The following is a 23,026-nucleotide window of genomic DNA, read 5'->3' on the forward strand; positions in this document are numbered from 1 at the left end:
CGGGTGTTTGATGAGTTTGGTTTCCTTCGAATCCTTAAGCTCATTTCCGTAAAATGAAAGGCATGTCTACACCTTTGGTTCTAATGTACTACATCTCTATACAAAGCCTTGCCATGGTAATTTTTATTTTAACGCATAACAGTAAGAAATGTGAATATATGATACCTTCCTTCTAGGTCCATTGTGGCTGGTTTAGTTCTGAAGAAAAATCAAAAAGCTCAATTATTTTGTGGTGGACATCATTCACTGGAGAAACAGGGAACTGGAGGACGTGTGGAGAGCAAACATGTTTCTTTACAGAAAACCGAACATACCTGTCACATTCCAAAACCAAGGTAGGTGCTGTTCTATATCAGACCATGTGCTTGTATATTCTCCTTGGATGCAAGGATTATAAGACGACAGGATACTTTTGTAGGCAATTGTTTTTTACGGTAGCAGTTTTGCCCCTCTTGATTTACCAATACCACGTCAGCCCTGGCATGACTGGGCTTTACTTCACGAAGAGTCTCCCAAAAACAATCCGTCTTTTTGCTATTATCCTTTGATTTCCCTCTTCAGTTACACAGCGACATGGAGTAGGAAGTCAAGTTTTCCTTTGACACTCCTGAGCTTACCAAAATTGAGTGATCTTACAGGTATTAGCCCTGTTTCTTCATGTTGATGAATAGTGATATTCAAAAGCCCTTGTTGTTTTCTTTTTTATCGGTTTATGAAAATGGAGACAAACACTATTTTGTTTCTGTTGCTGACAAGAATGCAATCCTAGCTCGAGAGGGTCTTTCACCAGTGGTTTATGTCCAATCTTCTTGTGATGCTCCCTCGGATCGTGACTTGTATGTTACAGCTCTCCAAAAGTTTATCGACATAGACTCTTACGGAAAATGTCTAAACAACAAACGTCTCCCACCACAGTTAGGTAGAATACTTTTCCCAGTCCAACAGGCATTGAAATTTCCATCTTTTCAGTCTAGAAAATCCTGCTGATGCAATGAACGACAAAGAATTTTTGCGACTTATGGCCAAGTATAAATTCACTATCGCTTTTGAAAATGCGATGGGTGAGGATTACATCACCGAAAAGCTATGGCGTCCACTGTCACTTGGCTCAGTACCGATTTATTTGGGATCTCCTTCAGTCCAAGTAATCCCTGCTCTTATTCCAAATCCCTGCAAAGCTCTATGTTTGGTTTGATCGTTTTAGGATTGGGCGCCGAATAACAACTCAGTTCTTTCAGTGTGGAATTTTACATCGCCAGAATCTTTAGCTGCCCATTTGCACTATTTGAATAGGGATGACGCAGCATACAACAACATGCTTGTCCACAAAACGCAGGGAACGATAGAGAATAGGATTTTAACTGATGCCATGAAAAGTCGAACGTGGAGTGCAGGTGGCGAGGATGAGGACTTTGAAAAAGAGAATTTTGTTGAATCGTTTGAATGTTTTTTGTGTTCGGAAATTTACCGCAAGCAATCTGAAGAGGATGCTGGGTTTTCTTCCCGACCCAATTCTGTAGATACTACACATTATAGTTGCTTGCCTCCAACTCATCCCGTTACGGGAAAAGTCAATCCTGATAGCTGGTGGCTTGAACATTGGAATCACGCTCGTGCCGAAGCTAACGTCATTGGACGTTTCGCTCAGCGTAATCTCAATTACACTTCCGACGAATTCCATCAGTCAGTTTTCCAGGAAATCTCTAATGTGACATAACTGTCGCTATTTTTTTTCGTAAAACCCTTTGAAGATCTCAATCTTCTTGAGTGTTAATGTTTCCTTTTTTTCAGGATTCTTTTTTATTTGCTATTCTTTTATCTCCCTGTTTATTAAAGGAAAGCGTGCTTCCAATTTTTGTAAGCCTTTTTTTTTTTTTTTTTTTTGTTATTGACAAAGACCATTTCATGATTTTATGGCAACGGCTTTTACGTGGCTCTATTAAACGTGTATTGTTGTGCGCAAACCCGGTTCTTTTGGCTTTTAGTTGTTTGGAAATAGCAGGGTGTAAATCCTTTCCGACAAAAGTGCTGTACTAAGCGGACATGGGGGGCACTAATCGAACCGTCGGCCGGGATGAGAGCTGGACCTGTCAAAAGCGGCTCGTGCGTTATGTTTGCTCGTTCCCGTCCTTTTTTTTTATTTACTCATCACTGGTGGGTGAAGGGTTTTTCGTACTGCCTTCCATCTTTTTTTTTTTATGAACTCGTAAATTGTTCATAAAATTCGGACTGTTCGCCCGATGTTGGGTCTTTATGGTTTATGGGAAACAGCGGAAATGCGTGAAAGGGGGGATCGAAATCAAAATTATGATTTCCTTTATTATTACAGAAGAACATTGTTCCAACTCTTTCGATTTGTATTTTTCTAATGTGATTTATAAGCGTCTTCTTATGATGCTCGGTCGTAACTTTCGCGTTTTCCGAAGAAGCCATTTTTGTTTTCCTCTAGAAAAGCGGATTCTCTAGTGTAATGGAAAGCTATCCGCGATGGTCGTAACGTGTTTGAGAAAGTTGACTGACCGCGCATCGACAAAGTTGGAACGTTTTCTGACCCAAAAACGCAGCCAGACCTTTTTTTTTTTGCTGTTTGTTTTTATTATTCATTGCATTTCCTCAATTAACAAAGACTATATCTCGATGGCTCTTTCTCCAAGTGGCGATTCTACGTTGCTGACCCCTTTTTTTTCCTTTCTGCCTCCCTTCCAGTAGGTAAAATGAAGGCTAATCGAAAAATTATGTAGAAATGATGCCCTAGATTTTTCCCTAATTGCAATGCGACTCGTCTACTCGCTCGCAATTTAAACGTTAGAATTTCAAACGAGGGCGTCCTTGTTGTCCCCAGTTTACCTTCACTTCTCACAACAACACACGACAAAATGATACATTTTTTTCTGTCGCAATCCTATCTTGCTTTAGTGTGTCCTTAATGTGCGTGTTACGTTTCAAACGAAACGCCACGTAATAGCCACCTACACCTTGTTTGTAAAAAGCTGCCGAAACGAAAAAAACTATCAATATCAAAATCCTCTTCCTGGATGGCCTTTTTTTTTTTGGTTGTAGCATTTCCACACACGCTGCGGTCCCCCGTCCTTATTATAGGCAAATAAAACTGACCACTTTTTTTTTGCTTGTTTGTTTGTAAGCCGCCATGATGACTTCCAGCATCGTGGCCAGCGAATACACACCTTTTTATTTTATTTTAAGGTGTCGATGGACTGGAAAAGAAGAGAAACAAGATGTGCTTCTGTATAATCTCGGGTCAGTTATAGGTCAGTCGATTGCGTCTCTCGACTTTTACTTTGCGTGGAGTGTGTGGTCGTCTATGTAGGTTACGCTCCACGATGTGTAATCATATCAGACGATCATCAGTAAAGCGAAAACCTACCACCCGTCGAGCAAGTTGAAGAGAAAAAAAAATACGAAAATCTGTTTACCTGGTTTTCGTTTTTTTATTCCTACTTTCTTTAGATTCTCTTTTTATTACTCGTATAATTCTCCTCACTAGCGTCAAACACCCCGCGTTTTGCTTAATATTTTCGTAGAAATCAGGTGAAATTCTTGGTTTCCCATTGCGTTTGTAATTGATGTTTGCTGCCAACTTGTAGCTCCCTGCCACGAGCCACTTCACAAACGAAAAGAGATCACCTTTTGCTTTTAATTTTTCGCGCTTCTTCCTTGCCCCTGTTCTTCTGATGAAAATGCGTTCGTGCAAGACCAAGGTGTGATATTTTGAACCTAATATTTCGAGCCATTTTGATTCGCCTTCTTGACCGTCGCAAATCAAAGCTCTTGTAATTGGCTCCTCACTTTTGACGTAACGTTTGACAAGTGGTCTTTAACTTATCTACCCTGATGCCCGTTCACGCAATGCGGGATAAGTAGCACGCCGCGCTTCAAATGCACCTCGAAGAGAAATCAGTAAACCGCTTTGGCGGTTCAATCTTTAACGCGTTATTTTTTCTCGTCTTCTTACCTGTTGAATATTTTGATAGACAAGCTTTTTAAACTACCGCCAGCCAAAAAAGAAATAATCTGTTAATTAAACAATAAAAGTGTCTAGTAATTGGGAAGGGGGGGGGATCAGAAAGGCCATTTTTTGTCGTAACTTGTAAAGAACAAATGTTTTTCCGCCAAATTTATTTTATTCAAGGATATCATTACCTGAACGCCCCCCCCCAAAAAAAAAATTTGATGTAGTTTTTTTAAATTATTATGATGCAAGGAAAGACCTTCTCCCAGTTCGTGACTGAATACTCGTGAAGGACTTAAAAAAAACGAATTTACTTTTGACAATGAAATCACGAGCAATTAATAAGCAAGATGTCTTAATCTCATGAAATGTGATGATTACGCTGTCTTGCCTGTTAAGACGCCCATGATTTTCATCGTCCTAAAACCGCTTTTTTAAAACCGCCCTTTTGTTTTATCTCTTCTAAACTCAATCTTTCGATTACATCGACCGAATGCGATAGCAAAGATTCAGTGACCCGAAGACCTAATTTATTCCAGCTAGATATTTTAGTAGTCAATTGTAACCAGCCTGCTGAACAGGCGAGTTGTGCTTGTCAACTGCATAAAACATGTATTGTTTTAAACTCACAAAGCGTTAACCAATTTATTAGAATTACGTTTGGACTAGTTGAAAAACCAATCGGCCGGAATTGAAAAGACAAACAGCGGAGGGGGTTGATTCTCTGCGTTACAAAAGCGATTTACATAGATTGCGAAGGAAAATGTTGAATGCACCACCCTGTGTATATATTTAGCAGAAATAGGAATTCCATGTCATGCCACAGTGAAAAGATAGTGATTTTTTTTTTTCTCCAGTTTTGTTTTGTATTTTTGAAGTTTTACCGGCCATTATTTAAGGGCAGAATGGTCGCTAATCTTTTTCGTAAACTTTCACTGTACCCTAAAAACAAGTCAACCATTTCGTACCCTTTTCTTTTTTCGGAGGGGGTTATATTTTATTTTGAAAAATTTACGCTTCTGGAACTTCATTAAACAGCCCAAACCCTGTACTTATAACTACTGTCTTTTAGTAGCTTCTGTGCTACCCTTTTTTTTGTTTTGCTTTTTTACATGACTCGGAATACGGGGAAAACATGCCACTGTTTTGTGGTGTCTGTGTCGCGACACGGCGATGTTTGGAAACAAATTCTGAGACGGTGATTGATGCCGACAAATGACACGGTGTGTTGATGCCAATCGCAGTTTGACATTTCCGCTGTCTCTGGCGAAAAAAAAAAGAAACATTGAAGGGGGGGGGGGACAGCTGAGGGCGAGTTAATTGAACGGGCCACCAACAGTCTTTTATTGCGTAGTATGTAGTGCGACGTGCTGCCCATTGGCGAATTTTGATTCATTTTTGGCAATGGTAAAAGAGAAAGCCAAAAAAAAAAAATTCATAATTGCTGTGCTTTCTCTTTTTTTTGGTTATTTGGCCACCCGTGTGGTAGTCACTCAAACTGGCTCATTAACTGTAATTATTGTCCTTTTAAAACACGCATCTTATTTCGTGCGATATCTCGTTTCTTATTGTGTGCCGACATACCTATTTGTTGACATTTATCGGTGCCAAATGCTGTTATTAAATCAGAACTAGAGAAAGCAGGGCATTTCAGAAAAGTCTGGCGAAATGAAATTGACCGTCGTGTTGCAAAATGACAGATGACAAAGTCTGCTTAAGAAAAGGATGGCTTTTTTTAAAGACCCTAATAACTTCATTGTCAAAAGCCATGAACGGTACAATGAATTTATTACTGTAATTTGATCGTCCGCAGTTGGTGCAATGTAACGGCAGTTCACACGGTAGCACCAGAGTTAAAGGAATAATTATTGCGCAATATTCACTTTCTCCCTGTTATTGAAGATTCCCTTTCCTCTAACGCATCTCCCTCCTTTTTGTTGTTTTCGAATCTTGTACGTCATTCCTTTGATTACCGACCAGCGCCTGTATCACGGTTTTTAATTGGTTTCGTCTAACGTGCCGCCCCAGGAGGAAAGTAATGGCGTCTTCACTTTTTTTAAAACCTTTGTCAAGTGTAGAAATAGTCCACCAATTCGAATTACTTATTCCAACTTCTGGCCGTTAACTTGATTCATTGAACTGGACCCCGCTATACATACCTCGTAATCTCATTAAATTTCGGGAACATTTATTATTCATTACGTGCGCCTCTTGAATTACCGGCCGAGCTTCTGCTTCGCTAGTGTCAAGTAACTCGAAATGCGTTTGTATGCGAAGCTCTTGTGATATGCGTACCACCTGCTACTAAGACCTTCAATGATTTTATTCCAACCACCGCAAGGCCATTTGATTCTTTAAAAAAAAATCGCTTTGAAATCGTCTCTGTTTTTCAAAGCGGTGGAAATACCAGTAGACAAATTGATCCGTAAATAACATTCTTTTATTGCGTTTCATTTTACTCCTCGAGAGAAACACCGGTTGAAAAGGAAAGTGTCGACTATCGTTAACCCCCTCCTGGATAGCGTTGAATTAAAAAATAGTGCAGCGGGAGGTACCGTCCGTTGTTGAACGATCCTCAACTTCTCCATCTCGGGTTCAATGAACTCGCATCTTAACGCAGTCGGAATCAAGTTTTTTTCTTTTTTAAATTTAAATTTCCCTCTTTTTATTATCCCTATACTTTACTCCAGTTAATGGAGGAAGGAAGGTAATGCGACACGTGGAATTAGAGCTTCTTGCGCACAGGCCGATGTTTACGTTTCTCTTTTGCGGTTTTATGGCAGTTAACGCGCTAGGGACTTAACGAGAAATATCGTAGCGCAACGATCCCAATCTCTTAAGAGCGATCTGATTTTGACGCGTGTTACACGTAGAGAAAACAAGCTTTTAATCGAGTAGCCAACATGTTTTTCCTTTTCGAATAAGAAATTGAAACGCGTTATTAGAAAGTGTTTTTCGTTATTGAAAAGAGACGTTGATTTATGTTTTCGCTAAAAAAAGAGTTGCATTCAATTGGAACGCAGATACGAAAAGAAATGAAAAGGCGACTCGTGCCGGTTATTGTCTGCGTTTTGGACCCATTGACCACCTGTCGACCGACGGAAACGTTGGAAAAGGTTTGACGGACAATTGCGGCTCCATGTCTTTTCGGCGGCCTTGGGTTGCATCGATGTGACGGGTTATACGTGAAAGTGAAAACACTTGAAGCAAATTTGGCAAAAGCTCTAAGACAAAAAAAAAAAGGAAAGGGTTCCGTCCGCAAGTCTTCCAGCAGGGGGTCAACAACAGCGGGCCCCATATTTAGAGTAGCACGTTATCAAAAGGTAACAACAGATGTGCAATGCCCTCGAAAGGTGGTGCTTTTGTTTTTTTGTGGTAGAAGTTCATCGACTGGTAGATGTTGCTAATCCGTCAGCCAAAAAAAAACAAAAACAAGAGGAATAAAGGCCATTTAACAGAGCAGGTTGCAAACTGGCTGCAGGGCAGAGTCTTGAGTTACAAGCCACATACACAAATAACACGCCCATACGAACCGAATTGAAATAGACGAGCAAAACGAGAGACAAGAAGGCCCTCCGCACAAAACCGAAATGGAAAGTCGCAAATTTGTTTGGCATCTGCGTGCGTTCATTGCGTCCGTGAGGAAGTCGATCGATTACGCTTCGCACGCAATCTTCGTGCGAGCAAATTCATCTCGCGAACGGGGATGAATAATGTTGGCGTAATAACATCTTAGGGAGATCGTTGCGCCCCTAATGCTATCGATGCGGTCGTATTCCAAAAAAATGACGTACGCCCCGAGACTTAATCTTAAAAACATTTTTCGAAATTTGAATTCTCCAGAAGGCGTTTAACGTCCTGATCTGTGCGATTCTACTTTATTACATGTTAATCTGTTTCATAGGGAAGACGGAGAGTTGCCTTGGAAATGAATCAAAGAGAAACGAGAAATCCGAAATGCCTTAAGAGGCTGTTACCCTTTTGATTAAGAACATCTTAACTTTTCATTTTCCTTTTAAAGAAAAACGAAAGCCGTTTTTATTTTTTAAAGGGGAAACTTTGAGAGGAAACTTGCCGCCGTTTTACCCCTTTCAAGTGTGACGTTCGTATTTATCTTCTTGCTCTATCGAATATTTCATTTTTTTTTAGACTCTCTTTGTAATGTTTTCACAGTAGTCTTTGTTATCCACACCCGAGGGTTTCAACTGTAATTACGTGAAGCAGGTTTCTTTATTTTCCTCGGGAATCCCCCTGTTTTTGCCATCAGTCAGATGCCGCAAGATCGAAAGTAGGATGTTACCTTTTCATTTCATGACTTGAATTTAACAACAAATCCAACATCTACAATCGTGAAATCAAGAGCATTTCAATCGCAAGTCCGCGCAAGTCAGGAATAGTAAAATCATTCTAAAATTTGAAAATGATTTAACAAGATATTGTACGTACAGGTTTCTTGAATCGTTCTGTTCACTTGTAAATGCGTGCCGACGTTTTCGTGAGGAAACAAGCGTCACGCCCCTACTGATCTTGGGATATTGCGTTGCGTGTGCGAGCGCATTCCAACGACACGTTAGAGAAGGTAGCTACCGTAGCAGTTTGCCGTGAAAATGGTAAGAAAACCCTAAAAAAACAAACAAAAGAATACCACCCTTTCGAAAAACGATGTTGAAGTCCTTCGCTAACTTGATTAAAAACGTGATCGTTACTTTGCAAGGTTAAAGTTTGAATTTATTCAGTAAATTCGTGATCGACTGCTTCCGCTTTCCGGCCGTCCGGATCTCCCTATTTTACATGCTTATAGCTCGTTTATTCATTTGGGATGATTGAAATTATTTGACGAAGGTTCAACACTTGATACGATATCACTGCAGTTATTTGAACCGAGTAGCCACGACATCTAGCGTCAGCTTAGGTACTAAACTAGCGCACCCCTTTACCGTTGCATTTTTCGGTTAACTTTGAAAAGACCACCTTTCATTTTTCTTAGAAATCATCAACAACACCAGCAAAAAAAAAAGAAGATAGCATTTTAAAGTGACGTAGTAACTATAAAGTGTTTTGTACGAATAACTTAAACGCGTGGCGATGCAGCGCAGGTGGCATCATCGTCACTTTTGGCTTAGACGCTTCAGACTGGGAATGACCGATCGTGTCTGAATTAATGGAGCGAAACTCGTTGTACATTAGCATTTCAAAAAAAAAAGCTAACAAAAAGATAAGCGATGCCTAGAAATCCTTACGAGCTGCAAAAATGGCTGACCGAATCGGCACGAAAACACCACCCCACCCCCATTATTATTATTTTTTTAAACATAAAATTGTTTCTTTCTTTGAGCGATTTCATCTCTCCCCGACCACGTAATTTTCGGGACAATTGTTTGTCACGCGCAAAAGTAAAAAAAAAAAAAAAAAAAAAAAAAAAAAGGAACCTTCTCCGCAATAAGGAGGTCTAATTTCACGCATCGATCCGTTTCGACGCCCCTCTCGAAAAACGAGCGAAATTGTTTGCTGTCGCTTGTTTTTGTCAGCCAGCTTTCCTTGTTTGTTTCCATTTTCCGTTGTTTTTCTTGATGTATTTAAGCGTTTGTAATTGTCTATCATCATGCCCACCAAATGACGCATTAGCTTTAGAATAGAGATCTATCTAACAGCGTAGATAGACAAGGCCACTTGATAACCGGGACTTTATCCCGCCTTCACCCCCATCTGCAATCTAACGCGGTTTATTATGATTTTTTTCTTTAAAAAAAAAAATGATGATCATTTCTGCAATTGAAAAAGAATTTAATTTAATCGTCGGAATAGTTGGGAAACCAGCGGGAGCCACTTACCTGTTGCGGGACTCCCGCGAAAGCGGCCATTTACCGTATCGAGAGAATGTATCGTAGCTCCCAGCAGCGGCACGTCTCGCAGTTTTCGTGTGGCTGTTTCACTGCTTGTATTATTATTTTTTTTTTTACTATTCTTTTTCACCAAGTGATAAAACTCGATCATAAAAAACCGGTTACCCTTAAGACGTAGGTAGGAAAAGAAAAAAAAAAAAAACACGAAAATTGTAAAGAATCAAAGAATGGCCAGCGTTCAGAGCAAGCACCAAGCACCCGGAGTCAGTCGTCTACTCCCTTAGCCAGCAGCAACACTGCCGGCGAGAAAGCAGCACACATTTTGGGTTGCTCTAAATTCCTAAATCGCGCGCAAGTCGATGTAATTTTTTATTTATTTTTTTTTTTAAAGAAAGAAAGAAGAATCTTGTCTAGCGATCGATTAACAAGCTCCAGTGAATGAGAGAGAGATTTGTTTTTTTTGGAAAGCAAAAGGGAAGATCTGGAGGCGGCAGCGAAACAACTAGCTCAGTTTCGCCTCGTAACTCAACGCATGTGATGCTCCGCTTTGTTTTCGCATTGTTTATTGGCTTCCGTTTTTTAAGTGTGTGTGAGTTGTCAACAACAGCCCGCCTCCACTTCTGTGGTTGCTGAGATTTTGTTTGTTCCGTCTTTGCGTGGATTCCGTTCCGTAAGTTTTGATTATGTTTCATATTTTTTTTTGTTTCCCGGCCATGTCACACTTTGTGAAAAGATAAAAAGCGCAAAGGAAATTAATCGGGTAATGGCTAGGACGCAATTTGGGTTTTTAAAATTAGGAAACTCACGAGTGTCACGCATTCGGCGTGACCTTACCATCCGTTATGTTTTGCGTTTTAATAACCCAGTTAATTGGAATACGTTGCTCAGAATAATCACCAATTATTGAATTCATTCCACCGGGTTCTATTTTATTTTATTAGGAATTTTTTCTATTGAAAAACACATTTTCAAATCGAATCGTGTTTTAAATTCAGCCATTGAATTTCGCAATCGTCCTTTTTAAATAGTTTGAAGTCTTAGCGGTCCTCCCGTAAACGAGAAAACCTTGTACCTCTAGACGTTATTCACGTTTAATGTATAGCGATGTTCCAGTAGCAGTTCAGTAGAAGGGACGGTCGTCAGCAAATTGATTGATGCACTTCGTTCGGGTTTTTTTCGTGCAACAATTCCGGTTTCCAATCACCCACATTTGTTTTTGCTTTTGCCGTTCATTTCTCTTATCGTGCCGAATGTTCTCGAATAACTGTTTGATGCGTTATGATATTTTGAAACAAACTGAAGTTGGCCACACGGAAATGTCCCGGGAATCAGGCGATTCTCGTGACCAGGAAAAAAATCCCCGATACTTAAACCGAAAAGGTCACGTGTTGTTTTGAAAATCATTAAAATTTGGCAATGACGTAGCCGAGCCTCCATTCCAATTTTTTGCTTCTTTAACAGTTTGCCATTGATTGCCAACCTGTACTTTTATGACTCCATTTTTATTAAGTCTTGAGCGCTTGTGAATCTGCGGTTGGATGACGTTCAAAAGATAAGGAAAAAAAACATCGTAGAAAACTGTTTTTTTTTTCTTAACTATCAAAAACCGATTTTTGCCATCGTCATTGGAAACCAATCGGTGCAACATCGACAGCCAGCTCTTCTTTCTGACATTGTTAACGGCATAACAAAAGTATTTAGAAATCGCGAACGCCAATACCTGACGACACCGTCTACGTTGATTTCTTTTCCTTTCGTTTTTTTTCCTTCTTGTAAGAAAAATGATTACTCTCATCTTGATCAGATGCTTCCATTGAAAACGTTTTCTAGATTGCTATAAATGCATAATAGACCTGCCTACACCGCTGTGTTGTAGGTTCGCAGCTCGATCAATTGATCGAGGCGATGCGCCCGATGCTACTCGAAGCGGCTATTCATTTTCCGCATTGTTGTTTCGTCGTTGTTTCGTTTTTCTAATTCTTTTTCGTTCCCATCGAATTTCTCGGCTGTTGAATATGGGTTATGAGAACTCGATAAAATCACAGTAATTTTTCTGCCCCTCCTCTTATACGTTATCAGATAGAAACAGCTCGAAAAACAATGGTGTTTAAGCGAAGCCAAAAAAAAAAAAAAAAATTCGAAAAACTTCAAAATTATAGGTCGATTTTCGTAAAAGTTTCAAACAATAAAACAATAGTTATGCATTTATTTTTTTTTTCGTTTCATTTTGTTGTTGGCACTGCTGGTATAATTTGCGTCTAGCCAAAAGGGGTAGCGACACAGTACATAAAACAAGTGTACGTACAATAAAAGAAAAAAGCAGTCGTTTCAATTGCTTTTTTTTTTGCAGGGGGTTTCCACCATCTCATCGTCCTTGCAACATTCACAACTCAATAAGATAAACTGCGTCCCCGTTCTACCTACGCCACAAAGATTTGTTGTTGTTGTTGTTGCGCTATCTTTGTCATTTTCGCCTCCCACCGATGGACTTCCATTCTTGCCATTTGCTAGCGTTTCAAGAATTAGAAACGTCGATTCGAGAATTCAATAAACAACGCAAATTCGAATTGAGATTTTTTAAAACAAAAACGACAGCCGAAGGGGGCGAAGTCCACAATAGCGAAAGAAAAACAAAAAGCGAAAGAGAGAGGCAAAACAAATCAGCATCGTTACAAATATTTCATTGTTTAGCAATAGTAGATTAACCTTTTATTTTATTTTTATATATCTATATAAGGATAAACAAAAAAAAAAACATTTAAAACGCAAATATTTTCACACGCGCAATGACTAACATTTCTCCGGTTGCGCTTGTAGATTTCAAGCTCGTGTAGTAAAAGGTGAACGCACCGTATCCAAAAAGCATACCGGTTCTCTTCGAGCAAACCTGTTGTTTAGGAAAAAAAAAAGAGAGGGAAAAAATAAAAAATAAAATAGATAAATGTGTAAATAAAGAGAAAAAGAAAAAAAAATGATATTTTCATCCGTCCAAGATGATGGCTTTCTGCTCTGCTGATTGTTTGCGTGCCTACTCCATTGTAGAAGCTGTTAGGGCTTCGAAAAATATGCATGTTGTACAAGTAAAGCCACGTTGTTTATCGCTGTTTCTTAACCGAGTTCTCTTAATAGCTGACCATTTGTCTCGGCTGAAGCGAAGCTGGACAACATTTTTCTCTTTTCCACGCATTTTTTTTATTCTTTCCTGTCCTCTCGCTTCTTGCTTGTTGACAGAAGAATTTTTACTGGTCGGAGAGAGAGTGAGCCAACTAAAATATCAAAAAATATGTTCGAGAGAGAGTGCGAATTGGCCGGCCAGGGACTTTTATCACCATCCTCTTTTGTTGATTGAGAAAAAAAAAGAGAGAATAGTTTTTATTTTTTTCACGAAGTAGATCACGAACGTGTCCATCTTTTTTCCGTTCATTTTTTTTTTTTTTTTTTTTCTGTACTGGTTTTTCCTCCTGCTCCTCTTAGGATCCGCCCCAATCTCTTTGAACGTAGAAAGCGAGAAAGAAGACCTCTCGCAAAATAAACGGGCCAGTCCGTTAGCCAGTCGTTGTCTGGCCGTGTCACTGCAACAAGTGCTTTCTTCCTCTCTTGTTTGTTTGCGTGTGATGATGTTTATGCGATTGTTCACCTGACGTTCTTCACATTTTTTTTTCCCATTGCAGCCGGATTGATTCGTTTTTATTTCGTCAAGCCTGTGTGATGGAGTCATTCTTGCTCCTGCTAACACTATTGCGGCTGTCCTTCTTCGTTTGCTACGCCGGTACGTATACACACTTACCGATCTTTTTTGTTTTTCTTTAAAAAAAAAGAACGTGCAACGTTTCGTGTACGTTCCGGATGACATCACGCTCGAGTTGACACGGACGCTATTGAACCTTTCACTCGGGGAGGGTGTCGCGTAACGACGTGCCACAAATGTTTCTTTGTAGGCTGTCGTTCGTGTTGATATAAACGCAGCCCTTTGTAATCACCTTGTCTTTTTTTTTTTTTTTTCGCTATTTTGTACACGCCATCGGGCTGTTCTTTTAGAATCGGATTTCAGCGTGACCGATAACGCTCGACAACAACAACAACAGTTGTCTGTGTTGTTTACCCGATCCGTCTACAGAGGCACCATCCGAGAACACTTTCCTTTCAAGGTAAATGTTCCAGTTTCATCCGTGTCGCATTTTGCTATTCTTCCGCAATGTTTACGGTCTTTCTTCAATTATGCAACTCTTTGTTTTTTGCATGGGTGGGGCGCACTGTTTCATTTTCGTGTAACAGAACGAAACAATACAACAACTGGTGACAATCGTGCCGGCCATCCGCATCCAGCGCACCGTCCAGTACACGGACGGCACGCTTGCCATTACCGAACTCGACACTCGATCCTCCATTTCGACTGTTAGATATTCAATCTTGAGCGGCAACGATGACGGCTATTTCACGATGGATCCGCATAGCGGCGATCTGTTCCTCATCCGTCAGGTGGATCGGGAACAATTGCCGGCCTCGGCTATCAACGATCGATTCACTCTGACCATTCAAGCGTCTTCCTTATCGGAAACATCTGCCCGTGCGCGGATCTTTATCGACATCGAAGACGTCAACGATAACGTGCCACTCTTCGACACGAACGAGTACACCATCAGCATCGTCGAGAATCTTCCCGTCAGCTTTCACGTTCTGCAACTGTCCGCAACGGATGTCGACCTCGTAAATATTTCAACAGCTTTCATTTGTTTTGTTTTTCTATCGCTCTTTTTTCAATTCATTTTTGTGCATTTTATCAAAGGGCGAGAATGGGAAGTTCACGTACCGATTAAATGATACCAGCGGAGCGTTCGTCATCGATGCGGTTACTGGCTGGCTCAGTGTAACCAATTCAACGCCGCTGGATCGAGAAAGAGTGGGCAAATTGACACTACAAGTCGAGGCTGTGGAACAAAAGCCAAACGTGTTGACCGACCGTCTGTCCACTGCCCGCATCGACATAGAGCTCACCGATGCAAATGACAACAGTCCGATCTTTCAACCCACTAACCTATATTCGTTCGTCGTAGAAGCGCTGGCCGAAGCAGGCACCGTCATTGGTCAGGTTAGTCATCGTTCTTTTTGGTTTTAAATGCGTGTTGATTTATGCCGTTTCTTATTATGGAGCGGAAGAAATTTCACGATAGCGCAACGCTTCTTAAGTTTTGGGAGTGACACGCGCTATTTTTCTCCTTTGTGGCGTTCCAGGTTGAAGCGATTGATGCCGATGCTGACGATAATGGTCTCGTCAACTATGTCATCCAGCATCAGCAGGAAGGTGTTCGAAGTGGACAAGCAAGTAAGACCGGTCGCAACGTCCGGCTCGGACCGGTTCACAATCTCACTGCCAAAAACGGCGATCCAGATGTACCGTTCAGCATTCATCCGCGTTCGGGCCATGTGATTGTGACCGATACACCTTTAACCAAGAAATCCTACTCTCTTTTCGTCGAAGCCAGCGATCAACCGGCCAATCCTAGCGAGCGTAGGCATTCGCTAGCAGTTGTCCAAGTAAAAAAAAAAAAATCAAAAAACATTCTGGAATACTTTTGATATCGATAATTAAGTTAGCGGGATCAATTCTAGAAAATATCAAACGGGTTCTTTTTTTTTTTGTTTTGTTTTTAATCTAATTTCATTTGCTCAATTTTAGATCTCAGTGGTGGCATCGTCGGTGTTGGTTCCACACTTTGCCAACACGCCCTACGAGTTTTGGATAGGTGCCGAGGCACCTGTTGATACCAGCGTGGGACAGGTGAAGATCGAAGGTGTTCTGGAGCACGACGACGTGCGTTACTCGATGAAACACAAATTCCGCAATGCCGGAATGAAAGGTAAACACCATTCAAAAAATCGAGATATCGTTTTCATTTTTCTTAACATGAATCGTTTGCTTTATTATTTCTTACAGTTCCTTTCAACGTCGATGCAAAGAGCGGCATCATCCGCGTGACGGATATTTTGAAAGCGCCCACGACGTTCACGCTAAACGTCACGGCCAACAATAATAATCGAGATGCCGTAACAACAACTCTGATGATTCACGTTGTCGATCAATCGATGAGTGGATCGCACACGTCCAAAAAACTACACGAGCAGGGATTCTATCATTTCAGCGTGGTCGAGAATGCACCGGCCGGACCCTTTGGCGAAATCATTTACCAAGCGTCGAACGCGGACGAAAGTGAGACAGCCACCGAGGACACGACGTTTCGAATTCCTTCCGCTGGACCAGAAAGCTGATGCCGGCTGGGAGCATTTCAAATTAGCCCGTAACGGCACCCTCTACACACGGCGGCCGTTGGATCGTGAACTGATGACGTCAAATTTGACACTGTTCGTGACTGTGCGGGAAAAAGAAGACAATCGCGATACGCTCCGTGTGTCCGTCACGATTGTGGACGTCAATGATAATCCGCCGGTGTTTAACCAGCAGCGCTACGTCGGCCGGGTGGCCGAGAATTCTCCAGCAGGGACGCGAGTTCGCCTGGTTCAAGCCATTAGGTCATCCGATGCAGATTCCTGGCCACACAACGTCATTCATTATTCGCTGACGGGCAACGGGAGTCGCCTGTTCCGCATCGACCCCATAGGAGGCGAACTGTCGGTGGTGCGTTCCAAATCGCTGGACAGGGAACGAACGCCGTTTTATAATTTGACGGTGACTGCGACGGATGGAAGTCTCAATTCTAATGCGCAGTTAACCGTCCTTGTTGAAGACGTCAATGATAACGCGCCCATCATCTCGGGATTCTTCCCCACCGTGGGCGTCGTGGCGCTGGAACGATCGGCAAACCGACAGGAATTTCGCGATGAAGGAGTCATCATCGTCTGTGCCGATGGATCGTGTTCGACGCCTATCGACGTGGAAGAGAGAGAACCACAAGAGTTACCTCCCGGCCGGTTGATGGCCACCTACAGTCGGTTCCGCAATCACCTACTGCGGGTGTTAGATGACTGGATCGATCAGGCCGAACGGTCCATCGATCAGACGCCTCCCGATGAAGAAGAAATCCTGGAACGAGCATTTCAAGAGATTTTATACAACTCCTCGATTCTTATTCAGGTTTGTAATCGAATTACCTTCATCAACAGTTTTTATTGATTAACAATTATCATCTGGGCAGGTACCGGACAACCTTCTCGTGAACTCTAGCCTCGGGGTTTTTAGTATCGACGATAAGGATGAAGCAAATCCTGTCAAAACGGACGAACTCGACTTTTCGTTAGTTCCTGGAACACGCCACCACGATATTTTTGGTGTCGTTCCAGAAAGCGGGTCTTTGTATTTGAAGAAACCCTTGCAACTGGACACCGTCTACCTGATCGACGTGCAAGTCAACGATCAGCAGGGCCTTCGATCCGCGGCCAACGTTGCCATCCAGCTGACGGAAGTCAATCATCACCGACCGATGTTCAACAGCTCCTATTACGAACTGCTGCTTCCAGAAGGTGATTACAACGACTCGTCTTTCATCACGATCGAAGCCTACGATGAAGACACAGGAGATAACGGTCGACTGGTTTACTCGCTAATCGATTCATCCGCATCTCCTTTCCGGATCAACCACAAGACGGGCCTGCTCGTCGTCAACGGCTCGATTGATCGCGAACAAACGGAATTCTTTCGATTCGTTGTCCAGGCAACCGACGAAGGATTCCCTCCGCTCAAATCGCGCGTAGACGTCGTCGTCTACATCACCGACGTCAACGATAATGCGCCCGTGTTCGACGTACCCGTGGGTAGCGTCCACGAAAACGGCCTGCAGCCTTTATTCTCCGTGTCGTTGACGGATGGAACACCCCCAGGCACACCGGTCCTTCGAGTCCGAGCCACCGATGCTGATGCGGATTTCCAAACGAATGGCAACGTGACGTATCGTCTTGGTAGCCACCAAAGCCATTTTACTATTGACAAGATAACAGGATCGATATCGACGTTGGTCACGATGGAACGGTCGCGAACCGAAAGCGAATATAATTTGCTTGTGGTGGCCACCGATGGTGGAACGCCCAGGCTGAGCACGATCAGCGTCGTGCGGATTACAATCATCGAGGCATGTCAACCGGACCCGGCCGCGCGACGTCAGCAGTCGATCACGCTGGATGAAAACATTCCCACACCGATAGCCCTGATAAATCTAACGAGCGACGCCGAAACATCGGACGGACTGGTTCATTTGTCTTTGCTTCAAATCGAGCCAAATTGGCCGGACGCTCAGTCACGCTTCAAATTGGACAATGTCGAGCCAGTTCTCTGGCTGACGCAGCCGCTCGATCGTGAGGTTCAGGATAGTTACGCGGTCCACTTGAAAGTTCAACATTCCGGACGCCGAAGTAACAGTACCAATAATTCGAGTTGCTCCGGTTTCGACGAAGAGGAACTTGTTTTGAACATCCGAGTGGCTGACGTCAACGACAATGCGCCCGTCTTTGCCGACCAGAATCCTTTGATCGTGGTCGTCCCGTCCAACACACCGATCGGATATCCTGTGATTACCATAGCGGTAATTTACACAGCTCTTCGTGGTATTTACACGCTTGTATGATAACTTAATGTTTTGCATTTATTTAGGTGACTGATGCTGATGATGGAAATAACGCGGCCATTAAGTACAGCATGACACCTGACGCCGTCATATCGGAGGACTATTACAATCCGCTCGATTGGACGACGGCTTTCCTGATGGATCCTAGCAGCGGAATTGTGTCGGTGGCGTCAGCCGTCGATCGACTAGTCGGCCGCATCTTATCGTTTCAAATAAACGCGACCGACCGAAACGGCAGCGGCCAATCAGCTTCGTCGACACTTCATCTTTCCGTAATGACATTTGGGCAATTTTACAACGAGATCATTCCTTGAATTCGTGTTTTTATTTTTAAATATTGATCTGAATGTGTTTCTTGTTCGATAGTTGCACATTCTGGATCGCTCACATGAAGTGGTTCTAATATTGGCCACCACTACGGAAGACTTGGTCATTCAATCGGAACACATTAGCCGGTAAGTATCAAGGTCTAAAAAAGCAACACGGCAATGAAGAGAAAACTTTACAAGAGTCTTTTCGCTTGTTTAGTCAAGTGCCAACAATGATAGACGTGTTGTTTCCTTTTATTAATGACGTGGTATTTCTATTTTTTCATTGTAGTGTCGTCAGCGATGTTAGCGGTACGCAGGTCTGGATAAGAAGTTTGGAACCGCACGTGGATGGCGACACGATCGATGGAGCTATGTAAATACGGTTCCTTCAAATTAATCACGTTTTTCTTCTCCTCTTTCCTTGCGTTTCTCGTTATCCATAATTAATACATTCATGCATTTTCTATTCCGAAGGACGGACGTTGTCATCTACGCCAGCAGCCGCACGAACGAATCGATCATCGCGTCTGAGGACTTTTTAAGGTGAGCTACGCGTTTAGTTTTTCTGGTTATCTCAAGAGCGAAAATTTCAACGTTAATAACACTAGGCAGCTCATGCGGCGTAGAGTGATTGACGGTTTTTTAAAAGTAGATAGAATTAAAAATAGAAAATGTCACGTGTGCCCATTGTTCGGTTGTCAAACATTTGAGACTACGCACTGAAAAACTTTTGAGTTTGTTTGCCTCTCAAGTTTTTGTTTGGGAAACTTCTTATGTCCGTGCAAATGCAGTTCTTCGGGTTAGCCTCTTCGGTTTTCTTTTCTCTCTTCGGTTTTCTTTTCTGGCCTTGTTTAACAATTCAAACAGACGCGTTGTTATGGCGATGCCTTGTGGTTACCATCGCGGCCCACTCAGCCGTATTGGATTTGGAAATCGATCGTCATTATTTCCGCTTAAATTCCCTTTGAGAATTCAGCCAAGGAACGTTTTCAATAATTCAGAATCAGTTTCTCGTGTACCTGGACGAAGAAATGCTTTGCGTATTTATATTTCATAGGGAACCGATCTAACGTGAGAGCCAATTAAATTTAATCCGCATCATGTCCTACTTTGCTTATAAAGGAATCTTGTCATTTTCCGCACGTGTGTTACACTTTTATTGATTCTTCGCTTGATGGCTGCAGATTGCTGAACGCCAGGAGGGACGAGCTGGACCAGAAGCTGGCCAACTACAACCTAAGGGAGATACGTCAAACGAATCGAAATACGAAGCCGTTGCCTTCCGTACCAGACGTCAAAATCGACGTGTTGGAAGTGACGCTCATAGCCATGGGTGCAGCCGTTTTGTTGGGCGCTATCGTTGCCGTCGTTTGCATCTTCTTATCGCGACTTAAGCACAAGTACGGAGCCCTAAACTAAAATTCCTCCATTTAATATAAATTTAAAAAAAATAATACCATCGATTGGTGGACTGCAGGAAGCGCACCAAGCCGGTTGTAGCGGCCAGCACGATGGCGAGATCGATGGCGATGGATTACCACTTGCAGTCAGTGAGGAACATGACGTCCATGTCTTCTTCTTATAACGACTCCTCTCAAGCCGAATTGATGAGTCGCGATTCGTCTAGCAGCGACAATTACTTTGAAGTGCCAGTTGATAAGGGACATCCGCTCTACGTTTCGGCACTTCCGCCGGCTCATCAGAAACAGCGTTACAAGAAGGCGGCCTCCACGCCGAGCTGCCCGTCTTGCAAACGAGTCAAAGCCCAGTAAATATTCGTATCTTGTTTTAAAAGATACAAAAAAAAAAAAGGATTTTAACTTGACATTATTTGAAAATGACAGTCGATGCAAGTGTTCCGGCAAACGTCAAGCGTCTGCGACGAGAAGCCTACCCGGATCCGACAGTTGGGTCTTGAAACGGAAGACTGACGATCCGTTTTGCCGTCTGCACTCGTTGCCGCCAGCATCCCGCACGCGTCTCTCGTCACGAGCGGAACCGGAAATGAATTCCAGTAACTCTAAACTAGTCCGGCTTCATCTGGCACCGCGTCGGACGAGGTCGATGCGTGTGGAACAAACGCCTTCGACGGCCCATTACCGGGACGAGACTGGACAACAGACTTATTCACGGCATTTGAATAAATCTCACAGATCGAAAAATCATCGCTGCCAACACAATCGCCAACGTCGGCCATCGTCGTCCTCATCGCCTTCATCACCGTCGCTAGTGCAAGTCGAACGACGTCAGATATTCAGCCGGCCGATTGGAGTGCCGCGCTATCCGAAATCCGGCAGTACCACGTAAGTGTCTTGGTCTTATCTATTTTCACTGATCAAAAGTAGTTCCGCGCGCATCCATCGTCTCTTCCGCACCCCTGGTCGTTTACGGCCTCTTAAAAAAAAAAGGACAGCTTAAAGGATCGATGCGTAGAAATTTGACGAGGCCTTCCATCAGAACGCGGAATTCCATTAGCCGTAAAACGGGCGGGTCTATGGTCGTAAATTGTTTAGTGAGTAAAATACGTCCACCGCGTTATGGACGGGCTGATGACAAATTTACCAAACAAGGCGCACGGTTGAGATGGAAGGAGGAATTCCATTGGAAAATGAGATAAACAGCCAACGCTGTGTGTGTGTGTGTGTGTTGCTGTTGGAATGGGATGGACCAGTAAAGGTTGGCCGTAGTTTAGAATTCCGAGATGTTTTCAATACCTTTTTATCAACCCCGGATGGATGATTATTTGCAATCTTTGCGATGCGAATGGCAGGAATATGGAATAGCCCTTTTCCCAGCTCGAATTCTCATTTCTGTCAGTCCGTCTCTATTTGGCAAAGTTAGTAAGCTGATGCAGCGTGATTTTTTTCTTGCCAATGCCAACGGGACTCCCGAGACATCTAATACGTAAATATAAATGAGCTTTCCCAATCAGTTCGTCTACGCATTTTCTATGCCATTCACTTTTCAACGTAATCCGTACTTAGTTCGGGCCCATTCTTTTGTATTATGACAGTGTCTCCTATCCAAATGAATGTACGGTTCGGCTAATGAATTTTTTTCTTTTGGAAGCCAACGGCAGGATGATGTATCCCCGCGTTGCTATGCGTATCTGAAAATGACTGTGTTCTTTCAAACAAAGAGCTTTGGTTGTCTGCATACTAATGAAACTTGTAATTAATTTTAGGGACACGTTTGATGATTCGCTCGAGTCGTCCAGCCGTCACACACGGAGGAAGTGGTGAAAGGTCGCCAGAAGAAGGACGTAAACTTGACACTTTCGAGTGTCTTGTCTTTTGATAAACTAACCAAAAAAACTAAAACTAAACAAAGCAAACTCACACACTGAATGACCGGTGTGAAGCAAAATTCAAAAAACAAAACGGAGAGCAATTAAAAAAAAAAGAAATAACTGGGAACACGGGACAACATATTTATGTTATTGACAATCAGTGGTTTTTATACTTCAGCTGTTGCATTTCTCAGATACACACACACTAAAAAAAAATAAATGAACGAGTGCAAACGACACGATTTCAAACTGTAACGTACACGCGATGAGATACCAAAAAAAAAAAGAAACGTTGAATAGGCTCATTTGCGTATGACACGAAGTGACAGAAGAGTATTATAACACGGGATTGATCACAAAGCCAACCTAAAGCCAAAGATCATTATTTTCATTTCATTTAATGATATTTGCTTTTCTTCTGGTTGGTAAAGTTTCACGCCGTCAACAACAAATCAATGTATTCACAAAACTTCAGACTTCCACTTGCGATGGATGGCGTTGAGTTCAATGCTATCTTGTGTGCTAACGACTGCCGCATTGAGCATTGTTGTTTGTTGTTGGTCGGGATGATCGTCTCGTCTTTCGTCCGCCCTGCTATTGTTTCTCGTTACAGGTCTGCTGTCGGTTGCCGTAACAACGGGACGGTTTCTGTTTTCAGTCAGCGTCGATCTCCTCACGTGAGCGTCCCTCCTTAATCGTTCGAAAGAGGCGCCCTGATGGACCTCGGTGGTCGTAACATGACGCTTCTCGTAGTCGGCGGCCGTCGTGCGGATAATGCCGCAGCACGATCTGCTTTGAATGATGGCCGTGAAACCGCGGCGATATTTTTGATTAAAATATGCATAAAGCACTGGATTGATGCACGAATTGGACGCGCCCAGCCACTGGGCAACGGGTGTCACGTACGGCAGAAGAACGTCTTCCCACGATTCCAGTTGCTCATTGCCCAACTTGATTCGGATGAAAATGGCGTAGAGTGGCAGCCACGAGAGCATAAATATGATTACCACCACTACCAGCATTTTCACCACTTTCACCTA

The 23,026-nt window shown here is 42.6% G+C and overlaps 3 protein-coding genes across 4 annotated transcripts in view; 2 read left to right on the forward strand and 1 right to left on the reverse strand.

Annotated features, from left to right (window-relative positions):
- LOC130701313 (alpha-(1,3)-fucosyltransferase 10-like) lies at positions 1–1,799 on the forward strand. The gene is made up of 6 exons (XM_057523288.2): positions 1–116; positions 177–335; positions 419–638; positions 725–914; positions 970–1,144; positions 1,205–1,799. Exons 1-6 carry the CDS (start codon positions 54–56, stop codon positions 1,715–1,717), a joined length of 1,320 nt encoding a protein of 439 aa, XP_057379271.1. The 5' UTR covers positions 1–53; the 3' UTR covers positions 1,718–1,799.
- On the forward strand, positions 229–22,223 carry LOC130701679 (cadherin-89D-like). The gene is given in 18 exon segments (XM_059497407.1): positions 229–339; positions 13,485–13,582; positions 13,852–13,961; positions 14,089–14,520; positions 14,600–14,902; positions 15,046–15,348; positions 15,491–15,671; positions 15,749–16,044; positions 16,046–16,903; positions 16,965–18,344; positions 18,413–18,658; positions 18,753–18,841; positions 18,987–19,070; positions 19,172–19,240; positions 19,882–20,097; positions 20,175–20,465; positions 20,542–21,000; positions 21,882–22,223. Coding segments are annotated over 18 exon segments (5,526 nt in total). The 5' UTR covers positions 229–286; the 3' UTR covers positions 21,940–22,223.
- Positions 22,128–23,026, reverse strand: part of LOC130701284 (neuropeptide SIFamide receptor-like) — an 11,114-nt gene continuing 10,215 nt past the window's right edge. For both annotated transcript variants that reach the window (XM_057523247.2, XM_057523257.2), the window contains one exon: positions 22,128–23,023. In XM_057523247.2, coding sequence (XP_057379230.1) covers positions 22,448–23,023 — 576 coding nt within the window. In that variant the 3' untranslated portion in view covers positions 22,128–22,447. The remainder of the gene's footprint in view (positions 23,024–23,026) is intronic.

This window comes from Daphnia carinata, chromosome 10 (genome assembly GCF_022539665.2).
Source record: "Daphnia carinata strain CSIRO-1 chromosome 10, CSIRO_AGI_Dcar_HiC_V3, whole genome shotgun sequence".
Taxonomy (NCBI): domain Eukaryota; kingdom Metazoa; phylum Arthropoda; class Branchiopoda; order Diplostraca; family Daphniidae; genus Daphnia; species Daphnia carinata.